The sequence below is a fragment of the Hippocampus comes genome, unplaced genomic scaffold (assembly GCF_001891065.2).
Source record: "Hippocampus comes isolate QL1 unplaced genomic scaffold, H_comes_QL1_v1.1 scaffold155, whole genome shotgun sequence".
In the NCBI taxonomy this organism is placed as follows: Eukaryota; Metazoa; Chordata; class Actinopteri; order Syngnathiformes; family Syngnathidae; genus Hippocampus; species Hippocampus comes.
This window is the reverse complement of record NW_017804967.1, coordinates 2,278,586-2,290,825: the sequence shown is the minus strand read 5'-3', so window position 1 is coordinate 2,290,825 and position 12,240 is coordinate 2,278,586. Positions and strand designations below refer to the sequence as shown.

Sequence of the window (12,240 nt, the reverse complement as noted above, 5' to 3'; positions counted from 1 at the left end):
AAGGGTAAAGAAGAAATTGAAGATGGGATAGCGTGAATACAATATAATTTCATTGTCACATGTTGCAGGTGTGGGAATAAGACAGAGCTCTTCTCGGATCTCTCTGGCTTTCCGGTGCTGCGGGAAAGAAGAGAGCAAATCCAGAAAGTTCTGCAAGAGATTCAGGACCATCGCAAACATGTTCGAATTGTGCTGAAAGCCCCCACCCTCGACTACACCACCGTGTCAGGACAGGAGGTACCTACTGATGCAGCCTGAATGGCAAGACAAGTCAAGAACTATGATGTGGTGGCTCAGTGCCGGTTTGTCTCCTCTTCTGACAGTTTCTGATTGAGGTGAAGAACTCGCAGTCCTCCATTGTTCCTCGTGACTGGGTTAAAGTCAGCAGGTGAGCTGCAACACACGAATGGAAAGATGGAAAATGACTTATTTGGGCTATAAATGCAGTATTTTAAAATTTAGACTACCATGGCGCGATCACTGCCAGGCTATCAGAAAACAAGGTGGGGCAAATAATTATTTTGATTACATGAAACGACTTCATGACTTCAACAAAAAGTAAATAAAAACGAAATGAAAAAATGCTTGAGGATTTTTTTTCTGCCTTGGGTACCCATTTATTTGTTGTGCACCTTTTGGGAAGAGAAGTCAAGCCAGGTTCAGCAACAATGGTTCATATCCGCTTTCTCAGCTGCTGTTTACCTAATTATATGAAGTATTTATTCAAAAATAATTGAATTGAATACAACTTTATTGTCAAATGTGCGTAATAAGGATGTGACATCTGCTTTTGCTGAGTCATTTTGAAGTCGTGTCACTCTTGCAAGAGTGCGAATTTGCGAGAATGTGACGTGCACTCTCCAGTTCTGGCTTATAATGCAGCTTTCTTTACGAAGAAAACCACACAAGGTTTTTCAGGATTCAGTATTGAAAAGCTACAGTCCATATTGTTGCTGTCTGGTGGAATACTTGCCTCTCCTAAATCACTTCTTTTCAAGAAATCAAAAACGAACTTCATCTCCTTTTGCTGTGCAGCACCAAAGTGGTCGGCAGGTATCACTCTCCCTTTGTGGTGGAGCGTCACAAGAAGCTGCTGCAGCTCCGTGAGCAGCTGCTTCTGGACTGCCAAAGGGAGTGGACCGCTTTTATGGAGTATGATATACACACACACGCTCTGTGCATGATGAACACAGTTTGGAGTGTTCAGTCAGTCCAAAGTGTTGTCTGCCACAGTCATGTTCTGTTCAAGTGCACGAGCAGTGCCATCGACTGCAAATACAATTATGCATTTCCGGTAATTTACGCTTGCAAATCTCTCTATCCTCATTGCTCTCTTGCAGTCAGTTTGGGGAGCACTATCACACCATGAAAAGGGCTATTAGTCACCTAGCAACCATGGACTGTCTCTTCTCATTGGCTGAGGTGGCCAAACATGGAGAATATTGCCGGTGATATCCTCTTGCAATTTTGTTTTTGTGTGTGTGTGTGTGTGCGTGCGTGCGTGCGTGCACGCGCGCGCACGCATGTGTGTATACATACATGTTTCCAGTGTCGTGTCCTATAGTATCGGGCAGGCGGTGCGTGGGTGAGTGCATTGGGCTGAGCAGCGTGCTCAGCCAGAACGCCAACATTTGTCCCACTCACTGACACACACACACTTGTGCACACACAGACACACACACACACCGACTATATCCAAATACAACCCGAAGAACGATTGTTATTATATAAAACCTTGACTGAAAAATCCTTGCTGCGGTGCCAAATCATTTTTAAGACCACACTGAAAAAAAGCAGAGATTAAAATGCTACGAAAATAACAAATATTGAAAAAAATGCATTTTTAATATTAGGCAGAAAAAAGGGCTCAATATTCACACAAAAAAACATTTCAATTAACATGAATGATGAAATGACTACAGAAAGGAAATGTCTGAGCCCAAAATTGTCATGCATTTCTGCCTCCCTGATGCCTCCCAAACCTCTCATGTCATTCATAAATCCAAACCCTCCACCTGCCATCTCAATCCTTTACCCCCAACCTTGGTCAATTCCATTCTCTCCTCCCTGCTTCCCCCCCATGATTTACGCTTATCTCGCCATTAGTTTTATTCCTTTCATTATTCAGAACTGCAACTGTCACCTCTATAATTTTCTCTTTTTATTCTGTTGCAGGCCAGAGGTGTCTGACAGTGAGCGTCAAATTGTGATCAAGGATGGCAGACACCCCGCTATAGACCTACTCATGGGAGAGCACAGCCAGTATGTGCCCAATCATGCGCAGCTACAGGTACACACACGTCTACAGACAGGAACGTGCAAAAGCTTTTGACCTAAAGCTAAGATAAATCACACAGATGTTTGCATACTCACATTGCCGAAAGAAAATGCCAGCAGCACATATGTCTTTCTCTCTCTCACTCACACACACACACACACACACACACACACACACGAATGTAGATAACAGCACAAGCACACTTTGCCCGTCACTATTTGAGTGGGTTTCCGTTTTAACAAGCCAACGCTTCAAGTCCTCCCACCTCCTTAGCATCCAAATATCCCTTGACTGTATATCACTTCCAAGTACGTTTTTTTCCTTTTGTTACAACTCCTGACTTCTTCTTCACTAAAGGCGGATGGACAAAGAACAATGATCATCACTGGCCCAAACATGGGGGGAAAGAGCTCCTACATCCGCCAAGTGGCCCTGATCTGCATTATGGCTCAAATGGGCTCCTATGTCCCCAGTTCTGCGGCCAATTTGGGCATTTTGGATGCCATTTACACCAGGTAGGACTGAGTCCAGTGGAAAATGTTTGACACCTGTGGATAAATTGACTAACCTCCAATCAAAGTTGACTCTGCGTTGAATAAAATTACATTTTAAAATACACTGCATCCATACCAACTGGACCAAATTTCTGCACCAGATTTTTTTTAAGCAAACCTGCACACCAATGCAAACAAACTTGCAAAAAAACACATACAATCAAAATAAGTGAAGGTAATAGAAAAATTTGATTTCATTAGAGTCACTGATGGTGTAGTGGTACACGTATGTGCGGGCATCATGGGGACGGGTCTCACTCAGTGACGGTGTGAATGTGGGTGTGACTGGTCTCTATATGTGCCCTGTGACTGACTGGCGACCAGTTCAGGGTCTAGTGTGCCTTCCGCCCGAGGTCTGCTGGCATAGGCAACAGCAACTCCCCGCGAACCTGTTAGAATAAGCGCTGTTGGAAATGGATGGATGGATTTCATTGGATTGTAGACGTAACTGGTGAGTGATGGACAGTTGCCATGACAACACTGCAGGTCTGTTATTTCTTGTAATTGTGTGTGACGAGTCTGTCTGACAACCCGGGAAAAAAAATGAGAGGGGAAAAAATATGTATTCTGTCATCAAGTATCACCGTGTCAAGTGTATTTTTAGGCGTGACAGTACAGGCTAATCCGTGGTAATCTCACCGTGTCCTTCACCACAGATGAAGATGAAGCATGGTTAGGTTGTGTTGCGTTAGGAGCAAACTGACAATACAATACATGTTTGTTGGAGAGAGATCTTTCGATTATGTTCAGCTCTATGTGCACTTTCCACTCCGCACTCCACAATATACAGTATTCTCTCTGTATTTGTGGCCCTGCTGCACTCTGCGATGAGACATAATGGCTTGCAGATGTGTGTAATTTTCTTTTGTTGTGGGTTTAAGCATTTTCTCATGAATTAACCCGGTGGGAGAAAAAAACAGTTGTGAGAAATACAGTTTTGGGGTGTTTTAGGCTCTGTCTTCAAATCTTAAGGTTCTGTTGTATGGCCCTTGGTCGAGTGAAGTTACTTTCAGGTTATCCGGGCTCTAAATGCCTTTTTAGGAACAGAAAGCAATAAAAACTTGTCGCCTCGGTATATAGATGATTGGTATATATTGCATCACTGGTCATTGTGTGTTTTTTGGGCCAAATCAAGACAGATATAAGTAAATATAGTGCAACGTTGACATTCAAAAAATTCCGTTCCTTATTTTGTAGACCCTCTCCCCTCACCCCTTCCTAAAAATACAGTTTAAAACACAGTGTAACCAAGTCCCGACTCAGACTAAACTGTACGAAAACCAAAGCGATATCTCACATAGGAAATAATGTCAGTCTAACATATGTACTAAAAGCACACATTCAGATGCGGAGGCCTGGATCTTGCCCACAATTTGACACCTGTGTTTGAGATACTCATTCTTTTGAAGTTTTACTGTTGAGAGGCTAAAACTCCAAGGAATTATCAAAATAATTTAATTAATTTGATTAATTGTTGTACCTATAGTATGTTTGAATCCTTTTAAAGGTGGTTCAAGCACTTATTGTGCACTTTAAGTATGACTCATGGCTTTGTTTGACTGGGGGCGAGCTGGTGTTGTGGTTAGCCAAGGGATTTTACTGGCGTGGAGGTTAATATCCCCTGTCTATCAGGGGAAAAAAATGCATCTAAGAGCTAATTAGTGTCCCCCGAGAAAGCGCGCTGCCCTATGTTCACCTCTCAGTTTCTTTTATCAACCTATCAATTTCTAATTGGGACAGAGGAAACGTTTATATGGATAATAAACGCCCACCCAAGTCCCTCTGCTGCATCTATTATGTGTAACATTGTCGTTTCGTTTTGTGAGTTTTCCGCTCTAATAAGTGAAAGGGAGACGGATGGGGCGGGAAGATTTTATAGAAGTGGATTGGAATGGAGCAAAGTTAGTGGGTTTGGCGGCGGTAATGAAATGCCGCGTGGGTGTCTAATGGGCTTCCCTGTCTGAGATGATCCCCGTTATTGATTATCAGTGTGAGCTTTTCAAGTGGCACAACAGCTCACACAATTTCAGTTTCCCCTCCCTCCCATGCTTTTATTTTCACAGTACATATCAGAAATAAGTTCCCATATATGAATATGTTTGTGTTTGTTCTTCAGCAGTTAACCCCAGTAGGCAAGTCATACAAATGTGCATGTTTGCAGCAGTTTTTTTTTTTTTTTTTTTTTTTTTTTTTTTTTTTTTTTTGGTCTGCATTAAGTCCTGAAGCTTTCAAAGCACAGTCCTGCATCCCTCCACGGTTGTTATGGAAACAGCTAAAGGGAGAAAGTGTGTTTTGAAAAGGTCCCATAGTCAAACAGCGGAGATGGCGCATATGTGACATCGTCATCGTCCTCGGCTAGTGTTGTGGTGGTTCTGTTGCGCGGCGCTGCATCCCGGCTTTTTAATAGTTTACAGACCGCCTGTTCCTCTTTGTAGGCGGCGCACATGTCTGCTCGGGTCTTTCACAGCATGTGCGCTTCTAAAATCAGCCATTGCGCAGGAAACTGCTCTCGCACATAGCAGTCGAGTCGAAAGAGGTGACAAAATCAGTGTGAAGCTTCGTAGTGCTGCGTAACACACCGATTACTCGGAGCAGTGAATGCTCTTTTGTGGGTCAACATATACCGGAACTTCTGAAGGTGAATTATTCGGGGAATTATTAGGCAATGGTGAGCAATAATTACCGAATTATAAGAATTGCACTTTTTAATAGGGCGGTCCTCACCAATTTTACCCTTGTTGCCACCAGCACAGTGGCCACTGTTTAGGATTTTAGTCAATCATGCCCTTCATGTTGACCTCCCGGGGTTGTCATGCATCATGGCGGTTAAACCTCTTTGTGTGACTTGTTAAAAGCCCCCCGCCCCCCCCAAAAAATTCATCAATTCATGGAAGTTGACATGTTTGATTTTCTTTCGAGGGCCACATAAAATGATGTGGCAGGTCCGATCTAGCCCCTTGAGTTTAACACCTGTGTTTTAGTCGAACAATATGTTTATTATCATGGCCTAAGAGCCTCAATCGTGTTTTCTGTCATAATTCATCCATAGAATTTTTTTACCGGTCTCTTGGCAATCTAACGGAAATGAAGTGTTAATCAAAACAAAGCAGTAACTTTTTCAATGCACCATTGCGGGCTAGACTACCACAAAAAATGTTATAGAAAGCTCGTCAAGTGTTTAATTTGAAAAGTGAAACTTTTTTTTGAAGAAAAGTACATTAGAAAAAAAATTACAATAATTTTCAATCCAGGAATTAGGTAGCAATTGGCGTTTATGTTCAGTGTAATATCATTTTTCCTTAAAATGTCTTGTGACTATTTGTTCATGCATGAACACTTGAGCGAAGCAGTGGCTTTCATGCAACAGACTTTGACCAGCGTCATCATGGAATTGTAAATGCAGCGAAGCGGTTTTCCAGAAACGCTTGAGATGTGGCTAAGCATGTTTACTGGAAAGATGTGAGTGGTGATAAATAGAGCCTGTTTTCACAATCTGTGATTTTGGCCGCGATGAGCAGCTCCAGCTGGACACTCGCAGTACATGTCCTCTCACCCGTGGACAGACGAGTGTGCGGGAACATCGGATTGTACCCGTTCTTGCTGTGGTGCGCACGCAACCTATAGATTGGCCATAATTTCCCTCGAGTCACACTCATGCACGGACACGATGTTGTAAATGAGCTCATGAAATGCAGCTGCATGCCTGCCACGCCCTTTTTCCGTGCGGCATGTGGGGGGTAATCATGGTGACATGGGAGTGACACGTTGGCATCATTCATTGGTGCCTGAAGAATAAAAATCGACAAAATGTCGACAGTTCAGAGTTGAGGGAATATTAGCAAAATTCCTTCCCAAATGGCATGGAAAAGGAATGATTTCCTTTTTCTGGAGATGGTGCCATGCATTAGATGCTGTAGATTGCTCATGAGGGATGTAAACGTGTTCAGTGTTCTACTTTCTGCCACCAAATTAGTTTTTCACTCGAGCAAGTGTTTCCGAAATGATGATGATCTCATCTCAGTTTACTCTAAAATGTACTTCAGCGGGATATCTGGGCTTGTTTAATTGAACACAAAGTTGTCATGCAGTTTTATGAATGGTAGTAAGTGTGTTAATTGTGCTTTTGTACCGACTTAAATGTTTTGCTTTTCATCATATGTCACTGGGAAAGAGATTTTTTTTTCCATCCATCCATTTTGTAATGCGCTTATCCTCACTCAGCCTTCAGTATTTTTTAAAGTAGGAGTCTATCAATATAGGACATCTTAACTTAATATTTGCACACTTTTCCTCACAAAATCATCCAAAAGATACTATCAGCCACCTTTAAGACACGCCCAAATATTTGAAGCTTGATATACGGCTTATATTTTCATTTGGTAAAGTAAGTTTAACCTTGACTTCCTCTTCCTTCTATCCGATGATCAGAATGGGCGCGTCGGACAACATCTACAAAGGGCGCAGTACCTTCATGGAGGAGTTGACCGAAGCCTCGGAGATTATTTCCCACGCGACGGAGCGCTCCCTGGTCATCCTGGATGAGCTGGGCCGGGGCACCAGCACCCATGACGGCATCGCCATCGCCTATGCTACCCTCGAGTACTTCATCAGAGATGTAAGCATGTGGCCACCCAAACCTTTCTTCTTCTTAAACAGTGCATTTCTTTGTCTTATTACAGCATGCGTTGTGATGTGAAAGTCAGTTCAATTCACCTTCGAGTTAATGGCCTCTAATTGGATCTTTGTGTATTTGTGCGCTCCTGTTACCGCACTTGCTTATATGCCTTGCCAGACCATTATTGTTTGTTTTGAAAGGGAAAAAAGAGATACTGTACGAGGCAATGGGGAAGCCTCGTCAGTGCAGTAGCTCTTCAAAATGGAGCGAACTCATGGTGAGGCTTGATCTATTATCTTAATAATGTTTTTGAGCTGCAACGGAAAAAGAGGCAAAAGTGATCCACCCGTGCCTAATTTGTTGGCTGTGCTGCGGCGGGCCTCGTTTTTATTGCTTCAAAAAAGTCACACGATCAAAATGTCATGCGGCTCACTTTTGTTCTCATAAAGGAGGTCTCTGCTTCCATATGATGTTTTCTGTGATCTCATATCAGCTGTTAGTATCGTGATTTATTCTAGTACTCTATACAACTGTTAGCAACAAAAAGATGGATGGTGTTGTAACACTGGTGTTTGATCAGGTTGTTTTTCCACCTCCAACCCATGAAAAGTCCCGGTGGTCCAGTGGTTAGCGCATCGACCTCACAGTGCAGAAGTCGTGGGTTCGATCACAGCTCCGGCCTTCCTGTGTGGAGTTTGCATGTTTTCCCCGTGCCTGCGTGGGTTTTCTCTGGGTACTGCAGTTTCCTCCCACATTCCAAAAACATGCATGGCAGGCTGATTGAACACTCTAAATTGTCACTAGGTGTGAGTGTGAGCGCGGATGGTTGTTCGTCTCTGTGTGCCCTGTGATTGGCTGGCAACTGGCACAGGGTGTCCCCCGATTACTGCCCGAAGACAGCTGGGATAGGCTCCGGCACGCCCCGTGACCCTTGTGAGGATAAAAGCCGATCAGAAAATGGATGGATTGATGGATTTAAGATACAAATGTTTTTGGTTACGAGCGTGATCATGGAATTAATTCAACTTGTAGGCAAACTCAAGGCATCTTTATATTTTTGTTTTCATTCATACCTTTGAGGACAATTTTAATAAACCAGAGGTCGCCCAGCGTCCTGGAATTGATTGTGTTCAACCTTGTTTCCACTCTACACTCATTACGGACAAATGGACATATCCTTGTCATTGTGTTTTTTTTTTTTTTTGGGGGGGGGGCAGTTTTGTGGTTTATGTAATTTTGCGCAAAACATACGTGACTAAGGCAGGATAGAGCTGATGCTGACTCCGTAACCACTTGTTGTGTAACATTGATTTGTTCGAGAGGTCCGGCTATAAAAAGGAAAAACAAGCAAAAAAAGAAGTTTGGCTTTGCAGTGATATCCCTCCTTGGTACAAGAAGACCCACACTGTCTTTCATGCGCTCTTCCTCCCACTCCTCCTCCTCCACTGCCATGTCCTCTTCCTCCTCACCAGACCTGCCTGCTCGCGTCAAATTCAGACTTCTCCTTTTTTACTCAGTCGTTATAGAAACGCACCTTTCCCTGCCCCCAGCATTCACCCGTGAGGTAGTTAAGAATGTAGATGGCTTTCATAATACCGCTCGAGACAGCCTTGATGCTGAATGAGAGGAAAAGCTCCACGGATTTGTTGCGGCGGGGTTTTGTGTTGTGTGTCACATCTGCTGCGCACAAGGGTCCTTTCTGATGTTTCCTCTGAGCGAAAACGTTTTGCAGTGGCCTCCTCCTCAGACATTACTAAATCAGACTCGTTGGGGTGTTCACACTTAGCAGCAGGTCCTGCTATTAGCTTCACACGCATTGCTCTCTTCTTTTTGCACGGGCCGAGCCGGTCACAGCTCACATAAAACAGCAGCAGGTGGACCGAGCCTTTTGCAAAATCCAACTCACAGCATCATCTTACTCAATGCTGTCTCCACATCGATGAAAGTGACGTGTTGTGATGTATCGTGAATCTGCGTATAGGAAAATGTGATGATGCTAGAACTTCTCTTTGGTACCGGTCCAGTAAGATTTATGAAGGCGACTGCCGGAAGAAAGCTTTTCAGTTTGCAATTTTCCGCAGTCGTTGATCAGTTGGTAAAGGCACAGGGAATATGGCAGTCATTGGATCAGTAATATTCGTGGTGCACCCCTCTCTCAAGGTTTCTTATTTTTCCCCAGATCGGGTTTTTGGAGTTTGTCTTTGCCCTCCTGTGGGGTTAAGTTCAGGGGACATCGTTAGTATTTGTCAACTATTGACTTGTGAGCCTTTTGAGACTCTTTTCTGGTTAAGGGCCATATAAATAAAATTGTCTGAATTCGTTTTTGGCAGAGGATAAAGAGTATGTGCCTGTGACTATTGTTACATAATCTGTCTACATGTGTTGCTCCACCATTTGTGTTCAAATACTTGTTGTTTACAGGGTTATATAACCAATGCTTTTCATGAGCCCACCGACAGTGTTTCCCAATGTGGGTCAACATTAAGCCAGCGGATATTAAGCCAAAGCTATGTTTTTCTTTTGTTTGTTTGTTTGTTTTTTAGTACAAAATGGGTAGTTGTCTCTTGTATGTTTAGTTTGACAGTGAACTTGAACAGGGAGGAAGCCTTTTGTTTGTCCAATTGCAAACAGGTCGGTAAAAAATGAACCAAGAAAATTATTCACCTTTATAAACTGATAAATGCAACAAATATTCATAATGTTAAATGCTTTTTAGACCATCGTGAAAGCATAGAGCCGGTCATATGTGGCCTCCAGGCCACAGTTTCCCCACTACTACTATAGACCTTGCATTTGTCGTGAACATAGACTTCATTATTGTCGAGTAATGGCTCATTATGATGGTGAGTAGCTGTAGACCACTGCAAAGCACAAATACTAACAAGAAACATATTTTTAAGTGACACATATTCTCATGGCAGCCCGGTGATCAAGTGGTTAGCGCGTCGACCTCACAGTGCAGAGGTACCGGGTTCAATTCCAGCTCCGGCCTCCCTGTGTGGAGCTTGCATGTTCTCCCCGGGCCTGCGTGGGTTTTTTCTGGGTACTCCGGCTTCCTCCCACATTCCAAAAACATGCATGTCAGGCTCATTGAACACTCTAAATTGTCCATAGGTTTGAGTGTGAGTGTGGATGGTTGCAAGTGTATACCTTCATTCATGTCTTTGTACTGAGCATAATTCCTCGAGTGACTCCAACCAGTCGATGACGGAGCCTCAAACTGACAGCTCTTCCTGCGGAGTGATGAATTAAAAAAAAAATTAAAGGTCATCGGCTGGTCACCTTATTGTTGAACCCAAACAAGATAACAGCGTTGCCGGTCAGCGACGTCTTCACATGCAACGCTGACACTAAATCTTATCCACTTTGTTTTTGGAGCTCACCAACTGCCCTTAGTGAGCGCTTGTTAGCTGTGAGGTGCATACACTGGCACAGCAGAAAGGAAATGTCGTCGCGTCTAATTGGATCGAAAAACATTACGGGGCGTGTTGCTGTGTTGACACCTCGAGCCTTTTGCCTAGGATCAGATCACCCGCCAATATGCTCAAATCCCATTGCTGGCTGACAGCTCGTCGTTAGGAAAAAGGCCTCACACAACTGTGTGGAACTGAAGCTTTATATTAACAATTACTAGAATGATGTACTCGATTGGAGCCAGAACTGGAAGCCGTCAGCATGAATAATTTGAGCTCATGAACTTTCTATCAACTAATCGATGACTTCACTTAATCGCTTCAACTCTTAATTTCATCAGCGTCTCCCACCGACGAGGCTGTCAGTGCACCCTGGGGTGCTCCGCTAACGAGCGGCCATTAGCATCCAATCAGACCATTATTCAGATGCCAACCGTCACCGGGCTCCATTTTTTTTTTTTTGGCCCCTTTCAACGCAGGTGGACAGGAGCGATTTAAAGTAACGCGTGTGCGTGTTTGCGTGTCCATGCGTGTTGCACTTTCCCGGAAGAGGGTGGGTGTCACCCCCGTGGTCCTGTTCAGACCGAGGTCCAGTATTTCTAGCGACGTGACCTTTGTCACGCCGAGCGAGGTATGCTCGTCCCGGAGTTTGGCGGTTCGAGAACAGTTTGATTTCATCTTCAGAATTCATCTTCATTACTGGTGGTTTAAGGGGGGGGGGTGGCTAATCCAACTTTAATTATTTTTGTGTTTTTTTTTTTTTTTTTCATTTGCGCTCGAGCAAGTCGCTAAATTAAGCAGGAGAATTAATTGCGTTTGTTGTCATGAAGCGTCGGCCGGTGTGTACTTGAGCTCACACCACCACGTTTCTCCCCATTTATGTCGTAAATGTAATGCAGTGCATTCAATCAATCAATAACGTCCACATTGTCGTTATTGACTAGAAAGATGTCAAAGGCTTCAGAAGTGAATGCTTGCAGTGAGAAATCCCAAAATACAAAAAAAAAAAAACAATTGGTGGATTAGTCCACAAAGAATGTTTTGATTTGAGTACACAGTCGATACAAATCCTCTTTGTTCTTCAGCAGAGGCAGACTGTTACATAATCGTTACCACGCCTCCCATTTGTTGTGTGTATTACATTTTTTCAATCCCTATTTTTCCCCCTCCTACATATTTCTCTTGCACGCCAAAAAAGACTTGATAATCATCAACACGTATGTACATAAACAAACACGGGACTGGCACAGTCGTATTATCTTGGTCTTCACACATCTTTTAGGCAAAAGCCTTATTTAATTTAGCCATTAGTTGAATCTTCATAGTTCAATTTACTGAGATTTTGGGGGAAAATTTGGGCTTCCAATTTAATTTGCCCTT

General features: G+C 43.3%; 1 protein-coding gene across 1 annotated transcript in view; it reads left to right on the top strand.

Annotated features, from left to right (window-relative positions):
• msh3 (mutS homolog 3 (E. coli)) overlaps positions 1-12,240 on the top strand; it is a 28,753-nt gene that overhangs the window by 11,150 nt on the left and 5,363 nt on the right. Inside the window, exons 15-21 of the mRNA XM_019888742.1 lie at positions 69-237; positions 324-388; positions 1,036-1,152; positions 1,341-1,448; positions 2,176-2,290; positions 2,636-2,793; positions 7,261-7,447. Of these exons, the coding sequence (XP_019744301.1) occupies positions 69-237; positions 324-388; positions 1,036-1,152; positions 1,341-1,448; positions 2,176-2,290; positions 2,636-2,793; positions 7,261-7,447 (919 nt within the window). The remainder of the gene's footprint in view (positions 1-68; positions 238-323; positions 389-1,035; positions 1,153-1,340; positions 1,449-2,175; positions 2,291-2,635; positions 2,794-7,260; positions 7,448-12,240) is intronic.